This window comes from Anser brachyrhynchus, assembly GCF_964034855.1.
Source record: "Anser brachyrhynchus genome assembly, chromosome: 1".
NCBI classification, from domain to species: Eukaryota; Metazoa; Chordata; class Aves; order Anseriformes; family Anatidae; genus Anser; species Anser brachyrhynchus.
The window spans coordinates 54,218,248-54,239,700 of record NC_137694.1 but is presented as its reverse complement, the minus strand read 5'-3'; the positions used below and the strand labels follow the sequence as shown (position 1 = coordinate 54,239,700).

At 42.1% G+C, this 21,453-nt stretch overlaps 1 protein-coding gene across 3 annotated transcripts in view; it reads right to left on the bottom strand.

The window, feature by feature from the left end:
• Positions 1-21,453, bottom strand: part of MRTFA (myocardin related transcription factor A) — a 97,720-nt gene that overhangs the window by 47,752 nt on the left and 28,515 nt on the right. The window contains exon 2 of one of the 3 annotated variants that reach the window (XM_080575397.1): positions 21,339-21,425. The exons of the other annotated variants lie outside the window; for them this stretch is intronic. Coding sequence (XP_080431523.1) covers positions 21,339-21,384 — 46 coding nt within the window. The 5' untranslated portion in view covers positions 21,385-21,425. The remainder of the gene's footprint in view (positions 1-21,338; positions 21,426-21,453) is intronic. 3 annotated transcript variants of the gene reach the window in all.

The window sequence follows — 21,453 nt, the reverse complement described above, 5'->3', positions numbered from 1 at the left end:
CCTCCAAAATAAGCATTTGCACCTTTAATAAATCGGCCTTAAAACACGGCTTGCAAGATCCTTACGGGCAGAGAGGAGAGGGAGAAATTTGAACTCCACACGTTCCCAAACACAAGTGAAATTGCCCCAAGGAAACTGTCCCACTGCAAGTCCCTACACACAGGGCTCTAACCTCGTCCTGTGACATGCTTACGAGCGCCCTCAGGAACAACGGGTCAGAGGAGTCAGTGGGAAACCCGAAATCTGGACAACTGCCCGGGTTGGACAGAAAAAGCAGAAGCAGGCAGATTCAATATGCAAGGGAAAGGGGAAAAACACAAGCCAATTATACAGTGCCTAAAAGAAAGAAAGAAAGCAGAGCCTGCTGACCTTCTCGCAAGCTGTGGTATGAATCCTGATACGTGCTTGAACAGCTCTTCCCTTGCTTTGCCACAGTCTCTGCAAGCGGCACAATCCCGACATAGGCAGGCTGGAGTGTCTTGGCTTTATCCAACATATTAGAGGAAATCCCTGGACCTGAAGGCCGAGTCTGCAACACGGGAGGCGTTCCAGGCTAGCAGAAGGGGTGCTTAATCCTCACGAGAGACCCAACCACAATCCCTCTTTACCGGGTTTCTGTCTCTGCACCAACCAGGAAAAAAAAATCAGTTTCCTGCTAGATTCCAAGGCTGTGCTTGAATAGGAACCCAGAGGTACGCAAGGCACTGACAAATCCTGACAGCCAGCATCTAAAGATTAAAATCAGCAAGCCTCTTGGCAAAACTTTTCTTCCTACTACCTCAAAACTCGGACGGACACTTCGCTGCTTCTGCAAGCGGCTGGAAGCATTCGGGATCCCAGTATGCAGAGCAGTGCTTATCAACAGATGCGTGGACTTCTTCTTGGGGCCACTGGCAGTGACAGCCAACCTCATTCACCCAAAATAGTGAACAGTTGGTTTCTCTCCTCACACTACAGACACCTGCCAGACAGGCAATATCATGTGATGCAGCACTACCCTCTCTGCACCTCCCAGCTGGAAGCACGCCGCGCGAAGCCACGAGCACATCACCACTCCATGAGCAGCAGCCTTTTCTTCTGCCCCTTTTAAACCGTCAGAAATTGAATTTTGGTTGTGAAGAAAGCTAAACTGGTCATTGTGGAAACAGATCTTATATGCAGTTGCTTTGAGACTACACACAGGCAGCGGCAGGCTGCTTCTGTACAAGCACACATACCCGCCTCCTCTTCCCTTAAATCCTTTCTCTTAACCCAGTAGAAACACCTAGCTGGAGACACTCAGCAGTCCCCAGTCAATAACGCTCCTGCGAGCACCAAAATGTCACAATCCGTGCTCGTTTGGAGGCAGCTGTCTCACCAGGAGCTTATTTAATGCACATCATGACTGGATGTCACAGGGTCGTCAGTCTCTGTATATAGGTACCACCAGCATGGTACTGGAATTGGAAGAGGCCAGGGAAGAGCACGCTCCACCCTACTGACAGCCTGGAGGTGCTCACACCAGGACAGCCCGTGGCTTTGTTGTTTCCTAATCTCACGAAGCATGCATCGTAAAAGGTACAAGGAAGTCTGAGCAAAAAAGAAAGTAAAAGAAAAGAAAAAAGTTGTCCAATGACTACACAAGCCTGAAAAAAGTATTTCATCACCTTCCCAGAAAAAATAATGAAAAAAAAATTTAACTGTTGTCATCCTGCAAGCCTGAAGCAAGATAGCCATATGGACATTACAGAAACAAGAAGGTTAATACTCCAAACCCTACCAGGACAGTCTACATTTCATGTTCTACCTCCCATCAAATCAAGACCAAAATGTCTCATCCCCAAAGGCATCCTGCCATTTTACAGAGTGAGGCTGGGGTAACAGCAACAAGAAAAAAAATATATATCTTTAATAATGAAGCTGAAATCTTGAAACAAGTGATGCTCAACCAAATTTAGAAAACAACTTTAACTCTGCCATTAGCAGCACCAGAGCAAACAAGCAATCTAACATCTTTTTAAGTTACAAACTAGAAATTAATATACTGAATTTTACATGTTTATTGAACCATGATTCTAGATTGCAGAAGACATTTCTGAGCTCCTGCAGCAGTACTCTTCTTACTTGGAAATGTTCAACCTTCACTCAGAAAACAATCCAAACTCTAAAGCTCCTCTGGATAAAAAAAAAAAAAAGCCTTTGGTGGTAATAAAAAGCTCCATAATACCATTATTCCTAAATTACCCATGCATACTCTTAGCACCATCTCTCATCTTAAATTTAGGGTTTGTCAAAGTCAGGTAAAGGTTCAGCTCCACAGTGAACTTTGGCCAGTAAGTTAATACGACTGCCTAAGCCGGTGATCCCTCTCTCGCACGGCCGTTCGCAGCTGTGTGGCTGCAGGGAGCTGCCCCGGGAGGTCGAATCCAGCAGCCCGCAGCCGTGCCAAAGGCAGCACGGAGGGGAGAGGCACGCCGTCCGCACCTCCCCTTGGAACTGCACGCGGAAGGAGGTCTGTGCAGACAGCTCCCAGGATTGCCGCAATTACTCAAAACCTACCCCGTGCCAGACTGAGCCCTGCTCTTTCTGGTACCGCACCATCTGGATGGGGGAAACGAAAAGATTCAGCTACAGAGGTCAAAGATTTGCTATTACCTTGCCAAACGGGGCCTCTGACCTCGCAGCTCAGTACGGCGTACAAAGCCTGGCGAGTGAGAGCTGCTGCTCCATCCAGCTGACTCACAGCTACCCATGCAGTGCCCCAACAGCCCAAAGATACCACCCGAGCTCTGATGAGGCAAACTTTGACAACTGGAAGAATGGGGGCCCCAAGCAGCTCATAACACATGAAATCTAACATATTGCCAGTTTTGGCAATCCGATGACATAACCAACCCTCTGCTGCTGTAACTGACAACTCCATCTTGATGAAGGTTTGATCCCCTCAATGTCTTTTTGCGGGGCTGCAGATATGGATGCAGACTTACCTTTCTTTCTTCCTACACAGAAAATAGCTTGGAAAGAAAACCACCTGACTGGCTGAATGGTAGTCAGATAAATCTTTTCTTCCTTGAGCAACATATTCTATAATTTTGTCCTACGGCATCAAATTTGTCCTACAGCGTTCCTGAGTGGTCAGGAGCAATTATCTGAAACAGAAAAGGATAGGCCAGAGCACTCCAGAAGGACACGAATAGTACCCTACAAGCTGTGAGAAGACAAATACCCGGGGTGGCAGGCCGGAGGAAATCTTTACCACATGAGCAAGCATTTGTGAGACACCTCCTTGCAAAGTATGGATTCTGATAGATGAATAAAGTTGTACAAAACACTGACACTACTGCCAGGTGTTGATGATCATCAGAAAATTCAACAAAAGTTCCATGTGTTTTCTTTGATCCTGGTACGCTGAGAAGAGATCCAAAAGTCTTATCAATGATCATACGGCCTGAAATGTCAAGGTGCTGTAAGAAGTAAGGCCCGATGAGTAACTTTTATACTTCTGTGGGAAATTAGTAGGGTGGGAGGCAAGGTCTGCTTCATGGCAGAGGTAAGGTATCCAACACATTTCAGTTGCCTAGCTGCTCCAGAGAAGTGGCATCAACCCACTCCAAAGCACGTCCAATACTCACTGTCACGCACAAGCTCTACTAGGGAATTGGCAACAGTGCTCTTGGCAGAAGGATCGCTGCTGTGTAAGTGGGACCTAGGCATTTGCCCCAGATTTCTCATTTGGGAAGCGTCAAACTCAATTTTCAAAACCAGTCCAAGAGACATCTATTGAGCTTTGCATCCTCTGACTTTCAAGTGTGAAATGAGATACAGACCGTGGGATGTATTCTCCCTCAAGACGCTGCACCGCTATTTATACCCTCGCAAGGAAATAAAACGTAACATCAGGTGCACATACGGCTAGCGAGTGGGCGCAGCACATGGGCATAGCATGCAATACTCTTGTTTGAATGCCAGTTATCTTTACTTACTCACTGGTTTGAACACATTCACTAACTTTCTCTTCATTTCTCTATCCTCAAAAGCCAAGACAGTAGATAAGCAGCAGCTTTTTCAAATCCCTATTTTGTGCTAGAAGAGAAGTGCCGAAGAGTGAAGCACCCTCCAGTGAAAATTCTAACCCTGCCCTGGATATCAGGCCTTTAAATTCCATCTTCCTGCCCTCCTCCCGGCCTCCTTACACCAGTTGTGACATTCACCTGGTGTCTTAATGAGCCAGTTCAACCGACCGAGCAGCCTTACCCATATGTGACACGAGCGCCTGGGCTGGTGGCTGGTGAGCACGGCTGGGAAGGGAGAGAGGAACCGAGAGACTTGACACGTATTAGACTTTGGATCACTTCAGCTGTCACATGAAACTGACTCATTAGCTTTATCCCCCCAAATTAGCGTACTCTTTAAATTAAAATTAATGAGCAGACAGAAAATTTGCTGACAACTCCCTCCAACTTCAAATGTGCATTTTTTAATCCTTTCACCTCCGTTCCTCCCTGCAGCTCAGTGCAGGTCCTCTGCCTTCTTTCCCCCCATAAAAGCATCCTCAGAAGACACAATGCCTGCAAGGATCTGCATGCACACAATTTAGTGATGAAATCCAAACAATGTACTGCTAAAAACCGGCAAGCAGCTGCAATATATGCTCGCTCAGGCAACATGAGAAAGATCTCAGTCAAGGTCTAAGCCAGATGAACCCTTAGGAAAAAAGTATGAGCCCAATATATTCGTGGATCCATCTCTGATATTTCTAGCAAGCAGACAAAAGCCCGAAAAAGAGAATGCATCTATACCACTGTAAAGCTTTGCTGTCTTATGACTCTACCGATTTTATACTTGAGAGTAAATACAGACTTCACACCGACACTTGTGTCGCTTACATCTTCTCTGCTAAGGATCCCACTTATTTAATGTCAGTTTGCTTTGGACATTCCCAGAATCCTGCCTCCCACCTACAGTGACCTTCAGGAAGAGGTGGAAACACCAGCCTGGGCTCACTGTACATTCTTGCTCCTCCGGTTCTCGGGGAGAGCCTGCAGTTTACAGACTCCGATCTTTTCAGCTAGCTGGTGACAGTCAGTGCTGCCAGTCGGCATTCAGAACACTCCCAGCCATAACAAGGAGCCAAAGGTAAACCACCATGCAGATGTAAGAAAAGGCAAGAAGAGCAGACGTGCCTGGGAATCTGGATGTTTGCCTTAGCTTCTGAGTGGCTCTCCGGCCCCCCAGCCCACTCTGGGATATACCACCGCCCCCACTTTTGGCAAGTTGGCTGTCATTGAGCTCTAAATACTGTGAGTTGGAAGCGTAAAAATAGCTGCTGCACAGGCTGGAAAACCTATCAGATGATGTCAACTTGCATTTTGAGCCCTCCTCTCCCCCCCCACACTTCCTTTCCTATGTCACTTTCTCATTACCTCACTGTCTCTAATTCTGAAAGTGCTTCTCTCTGCATCTTTCAGCTGCCAAAGTGAACTTTACACAGCAGCTAGAGCCAAATCAACCCCCAGCACATATATAAACTCTGCCACCCACCCCATTCCTTGGGATTCATCCAAGACGTCAGTTTGCCTTTCCCTGAAAACACGCACACGAAACCCGTAATCCCTAGCTGCAAAGCACGGGAGCAAGGAGAAGCAGTTTGCTCCCAGGAACGCAGTGCATTAACGCAGTGCGTTATCTGCAGATTAACTCTGCAGACAAGCAGTTTCCAACCAGCGAGGCAAGGCAACAACGCTAAGGGCGGCGTGGGGACACCAGCAGCAATGCCTGTCCCCCCCTGCCAGCACCAAGTCACCCAGCACCGTGCAGACCTGAGGAAGGAGGAGGCAGAAGGGGGAGTCCAAAGCCTTTGCTTTTTTTCCACCTCTCCCCCCGAACCAAGAACTCACAGTGTTTCTGACCGAAGGCCATCTTCAAAGAGCCCGAGGCAATACTGGTAAAAGGGCAGAAAAGAGGGGAAGGAGGGAGAGGAAGGGAAGCAGAGATGTTGGTTCACTTAAGGTCCATGCCTCTCCTCCTCCCTGCTCCCTCCCAGACCTGTTGTACTTAGGAAACAAGGGGATGATAAAGAGAAGGAAACAGTCAAGAAGTCTACTGTACTCTAGATCATATCAAAACAAAAACATTATGCGGCACATTCTCCTAATATTACTAAATGGAAGTGCCACATTTTTTTTTTGAGTTGAGTTTTATTTTCATTTGAGAACCAGTGGAAACTCTTCTATTAATACTGTGCTCCAGAAAGCTGCACATAAACTCCTTTACAACAAAACTGTGTTGCCAATGTAGAGATTTCTATTTAAGAAAAGAAACGCAACTAGTAGGTGAATTTCTCTGGCTGATGTAGTGGGAGGACTCTGTCTGCAATAGAAAACTTCAGAGAGGAGGAAAGGAAGAAAGTGGGGGGTAAGAGAAAGGAGTTTTATAGCTAGCTTCCAACCAACTGCAAGCCCCTGTGCACATGAGCCCAACAAAGACAAGCAAGTAAATTAAAAGCACACATCCAAACACGTTTTATTTGTTATCTTTACCGTTTTGGTTGATAAACTCTGGTTAGATGCAAACACAGTTGCATACCTCATTATAGTGTAAAGTTACCTCCTCTTCTTCAAGTTACACCACCACCACCCCCCATCGCCGAGACCCCAGAGCTGGCTGTGTGATGCTCTCACTCTGTTCCAGTGCAAAGTTAGAAAGATTAGCTCAAATTACCTTTGCTAAGCCAACAAACTCGACAGCGAGAGCTCTCACATCAAGTACGGGGTCTCAAACGTGGGGAGCGTATCTCCAGTGGAGGAGCTTAACTTACAGCTGCTGCGACTGGAACTGCAGAGGAACGTCCAAGTACTCCTTTAGTTCAGGTATATTGCTCATCTTGCTCTAAAGGAATTAATTTGGACTGGAGGAAGAAAGAACATCAGTTCCCTGCTCTTCTCTACGAGCAACAGTTACCCTATAATGAAAAAGTCAAAGGTTTTAAGCCAGAGACCCAAGATTTGACCAAGTTAAAATAGCTCTCATCAGCCTTCCCACCTACAGTTGGTTCTGCTAATTCACCCCCCGGGCACCCCAGTGAAGAAGGGATGAAATACATAAATAAATAAGAAATAAACAAAGCATTTGGTTTTGCTCTTGAAAGCAGAAAAAAGAAAAGTCCTAGCTGCCAGACCAACAGGGTGCTGAGCAGAAGAGAGGGGAAAAGGCAGCAAGGTCTTTGAATTTGTCTTAAAATTTCTTTTTAGGAGGGAAGAACTGGGAAAGGACAGGAGAAAGATACCCTACCCCTCATGTTAAGGCATGTCTAGGAGTCTGAGAAGTTATGTCACTGATTCCCATGTCTGTTAAGCAGGAGATATCCCATATTTCTCCCTCCCACACCCTTTCAGCTTCTGGCAATAAAAGGTTTCTTCCTATCAAACCCCTCTGCTGCACAAAGGGGCTACCTGCAAACGCCTGGAAAATGCAGCTTGTTTTTTTATCTACCTAAGCAAGAGAGGAAAGAGCCAGGCTGCACTTGATGTTCACACACTACTTGTGAAAGGATTAGCAAACCCTTCCCTTGCTTCTCAGTTTCTACTAGCAGAATAGCTACCAGGCAAACTCCTGCTACAGGACTGTGACTTTTGCCCAGAAAACTGTTCTCCACACACATCAGATTGAAGTCCCAGAATCTAGATTTTTATTACAATGTGTATTTACCCTTTATTGTTGCAGAAGAACGCCCAAACCTGAAACAACTAAGCATTAATGGAGGTACAATTCTAAAAAGACAATATACAATCCCATTCGTATAGTATGTTATTAGCCAAAGTTAATCATTTTAGATTCCACACGCACATACTGTTAACTTTTTCTTTAAAAATGGTTCAAGTGCTTTGTCACAGTGATTGACGTGGAGGCTGGGATGAGGGAGAGCAAGAGAGGAAGCTTTGTGATACTGCTAAGCCAGTTCAGTGGCTACTGAAAGCAGTGGTCCCCTTTTCCATTGTCATGGATGCTCACCTCAACCCACAGTAAAAAATAGCTACTGTCAGGCTTATTGGAGACAGAATAATTTCATCCTTAGAATGTAAAATTCAGTTATTGCATTGCCAAGTATCTATAAATCACCTCCAACATCAAATGCTTAAACTCTTCCTTTAGTGCTGAAACTCCGTTACGCCCTGGATAGATGCCATCTCGATCTTTCAGGGTGACTTCAACACCTGAATGCATGTTTCCAATATAAAAATGCATAGCACATCCAGGTTCTAAGCTTTAGGTACAACAGAAAATAAGCCAGAAGCAATGTCAAGGTGCACAATCATTTACTCTCATGGGAAGGCCTGTACTGGTAGAAAAGGAAAGGGCTTCCACGATCTAGTATGGACTCAACCCCCTCCAAGCATGTAGAGAATTCAAACCGTAAGTGTATCACAAGGCAGGAATCTCAAGAGGAAGGCAGAGTAGATTCAGGGTAATTTTTAACTGCATCTCACTCAATTATTCAGTTACTGCTTAGCAGGGAAAATATCCTGGTTATGCTATGATGGAAGGAGCCCTTTAATGCCTTCATGGGATTCACGTTGCTATCACTTGAGGGGTATGCAGTTTCAACAGTACTACCACTCCTTCTCCACTGACTCCATTTTTACATAAATCATATTCTGCTTTAATTAAACCAAAGGTTTATTTCTCTTGGAGCTGTTCAAGTCTATAACAGAAGACAGTATTGGTGTGAAATGTACAACTTCTCCCAATTCGTGCATCGTTTGTACCTCTCCCCAGTGATCTGGTCACAATACTCTCTGCTACTATACCCAAACATCGTACTTTTCCCAAACCACATGAGTTGACCTAAACTCTTCATGCACTTAATGAGAAATCCCATTTTTCAAGTGTTTGAAAATAACAATTTTGGGATGGAAAAAGCTCACCAAGTACCAGCCTGTAAGAAACAGCGATTTCCCACAGACGATAAAGACAAGAAAGAGCTCCCCTCAGTGAAAGCAAGGGTGAAGCTATACTGCTTTTACAGTTCGGTAACAGTGTAAGTTCACATGTACAGGGAACTGCCACAAGATGTAGTGTTGTGGTGTTACAACCTAAGCTTAGCTTGCATGCTTGATGCTCTGCATCTTTGCCACAAAGACATTTTCACGTATGTGAGACTCCATTTTTAAATGTCGATGATACTAACATCACTGGCACAAGTTTAAGATAGAAAAGCTGTGAGAGCAGTAGGGAAAGTACAGTAAAATACAGCACATAGGTTGATCTGATGTATGTTGTTACCCAAAAGAAAGGAGTGGGGGGAAGCAGAGGCACAGGCCTCTTTTGCAAGCGGCATCGTTGCTTTTAAAACAAACCTGATGTCAGATCCAAGAGTTCTGATAATCCCAGCCATGAAAGCAAAGGGAAAAGGCAAGGAACTGGCAGGGTGCATCTTCTTCTGTTGCCCCAGCAAAACTTGCCAAGTCTTAGAGGTTTTAATCCAGAACTGGCTTAAAAACCCTTAAAGGCACGTAGCCTAAGAGCTTACAACTGTAAAGATAGCTGTGCTTGGAACATTACGTTCTGATCTGGCCTCTGCTTTCTGTTTTGTTTCCTTCTTCCTAAATGTATGAGCTCACCTGGAATGAAATGCACAGAAGTCTTTTCAGTCACTATCTTTCCTCATCTGTCTGGCACTCATTTAAGAGTTTGTCACTTTGGTACGAGTTACCAGAATTCATCAGCCAGAACCGCCTTTTTATGGAGTTCAGACAGCCCAATTATACTGAAAAACTCTTTGACTTGATAAATTGGGTTAAAACAGGTAGAGAGATTTACATGTAACACAGTCTGTGTGTCAGAGCTGGAATTAGAAACCCCAGCATCCTTCCTTGGCTACCAAATCTATGTTATGAATGCAGATACAAGACAGGGGCTGTTAAACCAGGACTGAGTAAAAGCAAATGAGTTGATGATATAACTGAAGAGACAAGCATGCAACTGAAAAAGCTGTGTTTTTTATGTGCCTGCCAGTTCTTATGATCCGACAGGAGTCGGATGCTTGCTCCCAATGCATCTAACAGCTGGCTTAACAGAAGTCACTTACAAACAAACTCTTTAGAGCAAAAATAATTCTAACAGGATAGACATTGCCATATGCTTCCTTTTGGCTACCACATCATGCTAAGGCCAGAACTGACTATAAACTCAAAACTCTCTCCTATCAGAAAATATTTTTGCCTGAGCAAGGCATCTATTGGGCAAAACTGTCTTTAAGCTTGAGCTACAGCGTGGAGCGACAGACGTGGCAGACGAGCAGAGCGCAGCGGATGTTGTCTACCCTGACTCGGTAAAGTAAGGCTTTCCGTGCTGTCTCCCATGAGATCCTCACAGAGAAGCTGATGGAAGGATGGGCAGGCAGCGAGGTGGATCGAAAACTGGCTGAACGGCCAGGCCCAGAGGGTGGAGGTCAGCGGCACGAGTCTAGTTGTTGGCCAGCACTGAGCAGAGTTCCCCAGGGGTCAATACTAGGCCCTGTCCTGCTGAACATCCCGACTCGGAGGGGCTGCGCAGACTGCATCCCTGGGGATCTCCAAAAGCCACCTGGACGTGGCCCTGGGCAGCCTGCTCTAGGTGGCCCTGCTGGAGCAGGGCTTGGAGCAGGGGGCCTCCAGGTCCCTTCCCACCTCAGCCATCCTGTGGTTAACCCATAGCCACCCTCTTTCCAGCAGCTCGCTCATCCATTCAGCCACCTAACAACCTCAGAGTAAATATAAAAAAATTCTAACACGACAAACCCAATAACCAGGGAAGTGTGCATATTTTTAATATTCTCCAGCGATAGCTACACTGGACCACAAGATTACCCACTTTTAATTTTGTAATTTCTTAATTATTTATGTCTATCACCTTATCATGCTTATTCTTCCTTGCTGTCTGATCTCTCCCCTCTGCTAGACTTACTGCCCAGCCACTGCAACTCTTTACTGGTCCCATGATCTACTTTTCAGCAGTTTTCTTATCCTACTGATGACTTCATTGCTTGAAACTCATTCTCTTCTACCTTATTCAGCTTCACCATTCAGTACACACGGTTTGAGTGATGTTACACAAGCCAGATGAAACAATCCAGCATCTTGCTCCACTTCTCATCATTCCTTCTTTTTGATGTCTCTGGGTCTCGTAAGAAAGTTCACTGAGCCAGCGGAAAACTTTTTTTTTGGATGGATTTGTTTTCAACGATGGGTTAGACAGCTCGCAAAATCTGCATCCGAGCTAGCTGGAGCTAAGCACTGAGCTGCTGGGGATGAAAAACAGAAGAGTGAAGAAAAGTTGGGCCTCTTCCTGCCCCTTCCATTGGTCATCACAAATCACTGGGTCAGCTCAAACTGCTCCCTGTAATTTCACCCTTGAGTCAAGCTTTTTCATTTTAGTTTCAATCTCTTCACCATAAAGAGGCTGGAGCCCTAGACACAGAGCTGCCACATTTCGGATTGGAGTACTCTGAAGACAAACATGCAAGCATGTTCTCCGTAGCTTGCCAGAGCACATACAATAAATCCAACACTCTGGGGACAAGCCAGGATTACTCCTTGTACTACAAGCATATTATATATGTAATTTGCAAAAGCACAACTCTTTCAAGATATGTTAGATTTATTATTAGTATATATTGTAAGTATTATTAGTATGCTGCAAAAATGTGTGGGATTTCTAAATGTCTTCTGCCCTCTCGGTTGCTTGGGTGTAGCTCCAGCGGGGCAGCCAGACATGCGGAAATTCAGTGTTAAAAGAACCCTCGTGGTCTAGAAGGGGGAAAAAAAAAAGCAGACAGTCTGGGAAAATCAGACGTACAATAGTCATACCCAAGTTTACAGGGAGAGGCAGTACCTCTTGTTAGATCAAACCTCTGGAAATCTGAGCTCCCACCACAATTTAGGGCCCCTGCTCTCCGCAACCAACTCATGCTTTAAGGTAAAGTCTAAAAATTCCTATTCTACAATTTTCTTGTTTTCCAGGCTGTGAGTCCACACGAAAATGTCGTGTTGTATGAATCAAATTATGCACAGCCAGCTTCCTTACACAAATTAGCAGATACTTTAGCATTTATCTGAATTAGGATCTTAGGACAACCTTTCCCCCACACAGCCCTCCCACCCTTCTCTGTCTTCTCCCCCAACTCCTCTCTCCTCCTCCCCTAAACCAGTTGCTCACCATTCTTCATTAAAGAACTCATTTTTTCCCTCCTGCTCACTCTGCTAATTATTATCTACTTAAAAACCCTAAAACAAGCTCTGCAATCTCCTGTCCTAATTAAATCAAAGTAAAAGAGCAGTTCACATAAATAACATTTTCAAGATCTGGTTTTAGCTTCTAGATTTTGTCAGCAAAGTTTCCAGCCCTGCCTCAGGGCCAGAAGGTTAAACATTTCTCAATGACGCAGGCTCCCTTAGCGAGAGAGCGACGAGGAAGTGGTCCAAAAAGCCTCCTTCTTCCCAGGCACTAAATCAACAACCACGGCAAACAGCGAGTGCCTCTCTCCGAGGAAAACTGGGAGGAATGGAGCAGTCTATTACAAGCAGTCGCTGATTCTGCCACCATAATGCAAAGGCCAAGAACAAAGGGGAAGAAAAACAAAACAATTGTGTATGTGGTACACTTAAATTGATACAGAAATCAAAATTTAAAAAACAAAACAAAACTAAAAAAACCTTTAAGCTTCTGCAGAATGCTGAATTTGTCTGAAATTGCTGTTCTTCTCTGGTCCCATCAGGTTGCCAGTACATTTCTAGGTTAAACTTAAAGATGTTTTGACCTTTAAATGGGCTGCAATGTTCCTGCCAGAGACCCCATCTCATGTGCTACGCTGCTCCAGGCATGTTCACATGTTGGTCTCTGGATTTTCAGTATAAGATTAGCAGTAGAGGTTTCTCCATAAGGAGCCGACTAATCGGGATCTTATTCTTAGTTTGAGGTAATATGGGGTCAGCAAAGGCACACGGCAAAGGGGGTTCTGTTGATTTCAGCTTTTAGTGAAAGAACTTTGAAGGCTCTGAGTCTTAGGTGTGTTTCGTAGTAAGTCAATTGCAAGATACTTTCTGAAGACCTTAACCAAAAGTTTGGGGAGTTGCACTTTCAACTGGGGGAAGTTCAGTGTGAGATAACTTAAACAAATCAAAACCACTCACTTTTCAATAGTGTATCATTTATTTTAGTTGACATTAGTGAATGCAAAATCCAGATCTCGAATGTTGAAAGAAAAACACAAGGAAAAATAGCTTCAGTCAGAGTATCTCCAGCAGGAAAAGGAAAAATAAAACAAAATCATCAAGACCACTTCTCATTACAGACTGATTTAGTCAGCTTGTGCTTCCCTGGAAGCTGCAGCTTCTTTATTTGGAATACACTCATTTCTGAGAAAAAACAACCAGGGCAGAGAAAATGGCAGAGACTACAAAGAACGATAAATACAATTTTTCAACCTACTTCTCGCACAGAATAATTAAATAGGTTCCTAACCTGTTGGGATTCCCATCCTGTGCGTAGTGCCTACTAAGTGCCATTAACATTACTTGGAGAATCTGATTTAAAATAAGCATCGGGATAGAAAGATACAAAATAGTATTCACCAGGTCACAATAACAGATGCTACTTTAGCACTTGCCTACTTAAGGATATTGTAAAGTGGGTATAGCTTCTCGTAAAACATTCAGTCTCCGTTAAGGTTTGCACCAGTTTAAGTACAAAAAGCTATTTCAACTAAAAGGCACTAAAATACATATTCATTTAATATCACAAGTTAGAATATTTTTAACCAAAGGGCAACTCCAGATCAAGTTTCCAGTGCGAGTTGCTGGCAAGTGAAAAATCTAATGCTTTTTTTAAATGGTGCTTGGTAAAACTGTGAAGGACAGGATAGGACCTCGGTACTTGCAACAGCAGGGGATGGAGCTCTGTGACCCTGAAGGTTAATTCTGTTTCTTTATGACTCCACCTACTTTAAAAAACAAAAAACTACTGGTAAATTCGACAACATTCTTCAAACACACTGAAGTTATGCACAGAAGGGAGCTGTGCCAATGTAATTAAATTAGTCGGGGGGGAAGTAAGAGGAAGAAATATTTCTCCCATTAAGATAAAGATTCTAGTTTCACTTCCATCGGGCAGAGCTCATGTTTGCTTAGTCGCAAATGAAAATAAGCTTAGACCATCACAAGATGACCAGTTGAGGTTTCTCCATACGAAAAGAGAATTTGAAACAAGTGTCAGACACTTCTTGGAAGAGCCCTAAGGTCAGAACAGCAGAGGGTGCTGTAAGTCCAAACTGAGGTGCGACAGCACAGCAATATGGGGCATCCAGATGTGACATTAAATTGTAGGTAATTGTTTTTTTTTGTTGTTGTTTGGTTGTTTGTTTTGTCGTTGTTGTTGTTGTTCACTAGGCTTGGGTTTTTTTGTTTTTGTTTGTTTTGTTTATGATGCTCTAGAAATTACCTGAGATTGGTAAAAAGCAGAGTGCAAAGGGTAAAAATATTAAGAATTTGTGTCAGTTTCCACATGACATCAGACAAGACCAGACATTCCCAAAACCTTAACAGTTCCATGTAATCTCTGTGACTGATCTATACAGCTCTGGGCATACTTTAGAGACTGCTTCATATTGAAACTTAAAAATATTTGTTTTTTAAATCCTATGAGCAAAGCGTAGACTGGACACGAATCCCACGGTTACAAGAAAGAAAACAATCCTGATCTAAACCCTAATCTGAATTCCTGCCACCAAGCAGGAATAGAAACCTAAGTGCTTTGTTAAATATTAGTCATCTCTTACACGTGAACATTGGATAGCAAGGAGTAACAGGTAAGCGGAAGACAGAGCGGATGTGTCCACGCCGCACTCCTTTAGGCAAGGCGTGTATGGTGCAGTCGGTGTTATCAGTTTAGAGAGACTGAGCAGAGCACATGGAAGGGTCATTTATATTCATCATGTAAATGAAAGGGTAGCTTACAGATTACAGTAATGGCAATTAAACGTAGCCCATAATACATAATGCATTAATTTCTCGGCAAGGAATACTCTGCTTAGATTAAAGTTACAGCATATAAAACCTGACATGAGCTGACATACATTTTAAGCTTTCGTTTCATTTTTAATATCAATTGGTGAATGCTGCAAAAAAACTGTAAGCCGATGATAATCAAATATATAAACCGGAGAGTGGTGCACATGTACACACCCCTGGAAGTGATGCCTTGTTAGCTAATTATTTTAAAATAAGATGGAGCCATAAGAAAGGTTAGGAATCAAAGCAGTCAGTGAATATTTGTTTTGTGTCTACCACATCTTCCCTGTTTTAGAACAAATACAGCATGTGTGTGCACATCTTAGTTCATAGAAGAGATAAAGACAAAAATCTGCCTGGATGTTTTTTTTCCCCTCCCTCTGTCTCAACCTGTAGCGCAACACTCACTGCATAACACGAATGAACAGAGAACATTTTCAAACTAGCTGGAGAAAAAAAAAAATACTATTTTTAATAAGTAATTTAACAATTCAACAAATGCAAGCTCCAGGTTTTACAGGACTTCCAGCAGCTTCTTGTTTAAATTTAAAGTTGTCCATAGAAATAGGTATTGCTCAGTTAAATGATTCTAATGAGTAGTATACTTTTTTTTTTTTAAAAAAATAAAAATGGAAAGCATGCTTTATATATTTAGTTAGTACAATCCTTTAACCCTGGTTTGACTAACACAACAACAGCGGTTTGATTACTCAATAGTTAATCACAGGGATAAAAGGCAGCAAAAGGTTATGTTCAAATCTTTCATGAATGGAATAACTCAGTAACGTTGCAGCTCACAGTTGTGCACTCCTCGCTGCGTGTCTTGTAAGAGCCAACTCAGACCTTTATGCAGTTAGTAGCTCTGGCATAAAAATTTCCATATTTAAAGCTGACTTCAACAACGTCCCATTTGCTGCTTCGGAAAGAATTCCCTCTGCACGATGACGATGAAGCTCACATAACTCTGTTCAGTCTTTGGATCACATGCAGGATTCTGGTTAAAAGCCAGCGAAGCGTCACTTTATCACTACTCAGAATATACACATCTCAGGGAACTTTACCAGCAACCAGGGAACTCTTTACAATCCCCAGGAACTTGCTACCTAGATACTAAAGGTTACATTTCCAAATACCACAGATTCCAAACTGAAATCAAAAGTTCTATTTTTGAAGTGGTGATGATGCAAACTAGGGAGCCAGTAATGTTCTCCCCTCGCCCCCACCCTCCATCCAAAACCCAAATCCCCATTGCTTTGATTCAAGAACTCACTGCAATCTTGCAATTCCAAACCTAGGAAGAGGATTTGATATTTTAAGGTCTGCTATTCAAACAAAATGCAAAAAAAACAATGTGGAAAATTACAATTAAAAAAGAAACAACAGTAAATGAAAATAATAAGAAAAAAAATCCAACTAACAAGTGCTTGAAAAAGACATGATGAAGTTAGAAGTCATTTAAGTGCATAAATAAGACATTTCCATTTTGAATATCAAGAGCCAGCACTGAATTTAAACTTCAATTGAAATAGGAAAAAGAAAAAGCCAGCCACAGAAACTGCAGCTCTACATTTGTCATGCCTCAAAGAGCTGAAAGGCGGACACATCCCTTCTCTATGAATTCACAGATGTGCTGTCCCCTTTCTGCCCATTAAATGTGGTTTAGCAGCTGATATCCCTAAAGCACTTCAATGTTGCTACCTTAAAGAGGGAAGAGAAAGAGCCCGGGAGCTATGCTTTGAACGAAAAATGAATGGAATCAGCACCAGTTTGTCCTAAACTGAGTTTACTATATCCCTAATCAGCTAAAAGAGCTCAAAAACACACTATTCCTGGAAATAAGTGACATTTTACATTCGGTTCAAGATGACACTGATTTGCAGTGATTGTTTCTTTTTACAGTTCAGAACAAACTGCTTCTGGTTTGCATACCTAGCTTGATCTTGAAGAGATTGAGTTTTTTTTCTGAAGGTCAAGGGAACGTCATACTGAAATCCAGAGATGCTATCCAATAAACTACCTGTGTTGAGGTGGTCATTTTTCCATTTTACTCATAGAAAGAAATTTAGATTACAGAACCATTATTAATTTGCATTATATTCCAAGACAATGCAAGCCACAGGGTATTGCCGAGAAACAAACCAAGTGCAATAAATGAAGTTAGAAGTACGGCGAAATGGAACTCATTACCAAAAGGAGCCATTTGGCCAAGGGTGCTACTGCTAATGTCCATTACTTCTGACAACGCATCATTAGACTCTGAGTGGCCCTAAGTGGCCGGAACTCTTGTCCAGCCATGCAACATGTCTGCAGAAGTGATGTGAAATTTGGATTTTATTTATCTGGCTGATTGCACCTCTACATGTGTAAGAGCATACACATTTCTGCCCAGTTATCTCCTAGAAGTCATAAAAAGGAACTTGTGAACAATAATAACTAAGAAAAAAAGAAAGGGGAAAATTATCTTTGAGCATTCATGTTTGCTATTTAAGCACAAAATTTGCATATATAATATCTCTAGTTCTGCCAAAAATACTGAGCTTTTAATACTACTAAATGCACCTTCAGATTTTTATCAAACTGAAAAAAAACTGCTTCAGTAGATATGACTTTCTCTGGAAGGATAATTTCAGTATGAGTTCTAATAAAAAAAACAACAGCAGTAATTCAACTGTTATTCCACATCACTACTATGAACAGTGAGGTCTGAATATGGAAGCTGTTGCAAGGACATGAGACTACACAAACATCAGTCATCGTAGGCAAAAGATGTCAATCCAATGGAAATTTTCTCTACAATAAGCTTTCCAGAAAGGCTAGCAGCATACCCAGGGCTGCTGAGATCTCCCTTCCTTGCACGAGTCCCTTCCATGGCTGTTGAAAAACTGTCTTAAGGGTTACCAGATTGTAAATTGTGTCAAAAAAATAATAATACAAATAAAAATTCCTAGAGCCCTCTTCACTAACAACAGCAACAAAAATAAATAAATAAATAAAAATATTTGTGACTCATCCCAACAGCCAAACAGAACAAAGCCAGGTCATACCAACAAAGCATTCAATCTGTATCTTTATCTGAACAGTGATCAACAGCAAAAAAATTTGCAAGATCTCCATATGGGATAGTTAGGTAATGACAAGAACAAGAAAAAGGCTTCAGGGGAACAAAAAACAGGGTACATAGGGAGATGAAATTGAGGTAGATAAAGAGAAGGAAACAACAAGTTTTTGCAATCAGTAAATAAAGAAAACAAAGGAGTCGGATTCTGGGAGGTTGAAGGCAGCAGAAAGTGACTCTTGGAGAAAAAGGACAATCGTGGAGCTCCCACTGCCAAGAGCTCAGTATAGACCCGCACATCAGCTTCATTTTCAACAGAATGAAAACATACGTAATGGCACAGAGGGGTTTCCAAAGCCATATTCTTGATTGTGAATCTGGAACTAGGTCTCACGCTGCATGACTGCTTGAATGGCTGGATCGGTTCTTCAAATTATTTCAGTAGTCCAATGAGATGTCAAATACAGCAGTTAAGTTTCTACTCTTCATGAATTTTTCTGGCTCTACTGCCTTTCCGAAATGCCTTTTCAGCCTGATTTTCACCTACACCTTTTCTTCTTCAACCGTCATCACTTGCATTGACTTTTACTCTTCCCTTTTTTGGTCTGCTGGGTAGGTTTAATTTTTGTTGTTGCTGTTAACACAACATGCACCACAATAATCAAAATCAATTTGTTTCTGCTTCGCTTACGTTTTGTTCTGAAGAAGCATTCCCTTGGAGGAGCCTTCTACAGCCCGCACTCCATAGGTCAAGCACTCTTAAAGCATGCAGGTCATGAAGCTGTGCTTATTGAATGCTTGGGTGCTCAAGCCTATCAGGATAATTTATTCACACAACTTAGCCCATGATTCTTCTACTTCTCCAAGGGCTGTTGAGAAGCAGGTTGAAAGCCTGATGAGCTGACTGGTACAATAGTTTCCAGCTTCCACCTTTCCAGCAGGGTTTCTGGAGACGAACACAGGGGCCACAAAGCCTTGAAAAGTTAAGTCTTTCTACATTAGAAGACTCTAGCTCTTAACAGAAAGGAGATTCGGTTTCCATCTCTAAAAAGCCTCAGGTAGTTTGCCCAACAGATGACTTATCACAATCAGTCAAACAACAGTAGCAGTCAACAGCAGCTGAAGTCACTTAATTTTTTAAGCAAAATTTTTGAAGAATTTGGTCTTGGCATCCAGAAGCCATTCTTCCTTATCTAGAAGCTGGAATACACTCCCATGATTCAAGACAAGTCTTTAAGGCTTACTGTGCACATGGTTCCATCCTGTTGTCATGTTATTTCCCCACCAGTCTTGTGAACCCCTTTATGTAAACATTCGGCTGCTTATTGCTTAATATTTTCCCAGCAGTAGTTGATCCATGAGAAAAGAGAGCTGCCGCTGATGGAAGAGGTGCAATAAATTTGTATCCCTCATTAGTTAAGCCAAGCTTGCCAGGAAATTGCCTCAACATCGCAAAATGTCACTGCATAATCTAAGCCTAAATAAGCTGACTTCAGCAAAAACAGTGACCGTAGTCACAAAAGCAAGATGTACGAGTTCTCTTTACTGGGAGAAATTCTCATCCTAAGAATTAAATGCAAGCCTCAAGAATTTTAATCATTTGGAAGAAAAGTTTTTTAAATGAAGGCTGTTTCCCTAATTTTGATAAGTCTTATTTTATTCGAGTTTCCCAGAAACGTACAGATTCAGTTGCAAGTGCCCTGAAATGTAAATTGCATGGCTCTTTTTTTCTAAAAAGATTAAGACAATTAGAAAACCTGTTAGAAACAAAGCATACTGAGGTAAACGTCTTTTTCAGGCCTTCACATAAAGACTGACATATCAAGGAAAACAAAATTTCTTTACAAGAAAGACAGATTACTGTCTTGCCATGTGCATCCTGTTCCATACCAAACACCTTGCTAACGTTTAAATCCTAACTCCAGAATTCACAGACTACCAGAGCACCACTAGAGGAATGATGGACTGCATAGTCTCAAAACACCTCTCTGTAGTATTATGGGTTAGGACAAGAAGTGTGTACTCCGCATCAGATGCACACCTGATGTAAAATCTCTCCTGCCTTTCTAATCTACAACAGGAGGTGGAAGACGTGCTTTGGTTCTGTAAACAAACATACAATATGTCAGAACTACAAAATAAGGATCGTACAGGGTTCTTTATTGACATACAATCTTCAAATATTTTACAAAATGTAAGACTAAGTTAAGGAAAGCAATGCTGCACGTCCAGAAGAAACACAGATGTTCAGAAAAAAATATTAAAACAAAAAACCACACATATAAAACTATGAAGTTATTGTTTCGCTTGTCTCTTTCCAAGTCACTATTTAAGGAGAAGAAAAGCATTTGACTTAGAAACAAGTCTGTCTTGACACTTTGTGAGCTTTATGTTCCACTTTTCAGGCAACACTCTACAAATGATAAAAGAGTACACAAATGCAAACCCAAAGCCCTAAGCTACTACTAGTTTGCTGTCAAATCTTACCAAGGTTAGTCATTCTGTGTTCCCATCCATAAAACAGAGGTCACTCATATGTATACATAGTTGTTAAGTTTCACGACTACAGAATGTCCCAAAGCCACAGATAAAAATGCCCCACATAAGTACACCATACAGTCATTAACAGATAATTTTAACTCTAGCCTGTCTTACACGTCAGAAATACAACTCTGTACATATCTAACAGCTAAGTGCAATATCATAAAAAGACCACAGTGTTCAGGACAGAATCATATAAACACAAAGCCATTTTAATTCCTAAGTCATAAAACAAGTATTAGGAAGTTTCAAAGCATGAGAAGTACTCTTCCCCCACCAAAAAAACACACAAAAACAAACAAACAAAAAAAAACAATTTAAGCTTTCTCCAAAGTATCAAGAACACATGTAATCGAAAAATAATTAACAATAAAACTCTCAAACAACTACCAACATTGAATAAGCCAAAAGCTAAACAGAAGAATTTCCTTAGAATAAGTCCTAGATTTGCTAGGGAACTTCTGATCTTCGTGAGGTACATTAATTCAACACTGGGGACTACCAAATGAAGAATAGAAAGATAATTTTATCTCCAGTGAAGCTTGAAAGTGATCAATGTTTAACACTCAACCAGTACCCATTCGAACTGCACATGAAATCATGACAGCTCTCTAATTTGTCTTTACTCGAAGTCCCATACCCTCCTGGCACTCCCTATATAGCTCAGCCACCGTAATTTACTAGTAAAATTTACCCATGGGATACATTTGGGGTGATACCTGATTGGAGTGTTGTCATCTGCATTTCTGGTTCCAGCAGCGTCATGCTGATCCTTTTCTCAACAGATACAATCCCTTAAAGACTCCCTTTACATACAGATAGATAAAGACAGGT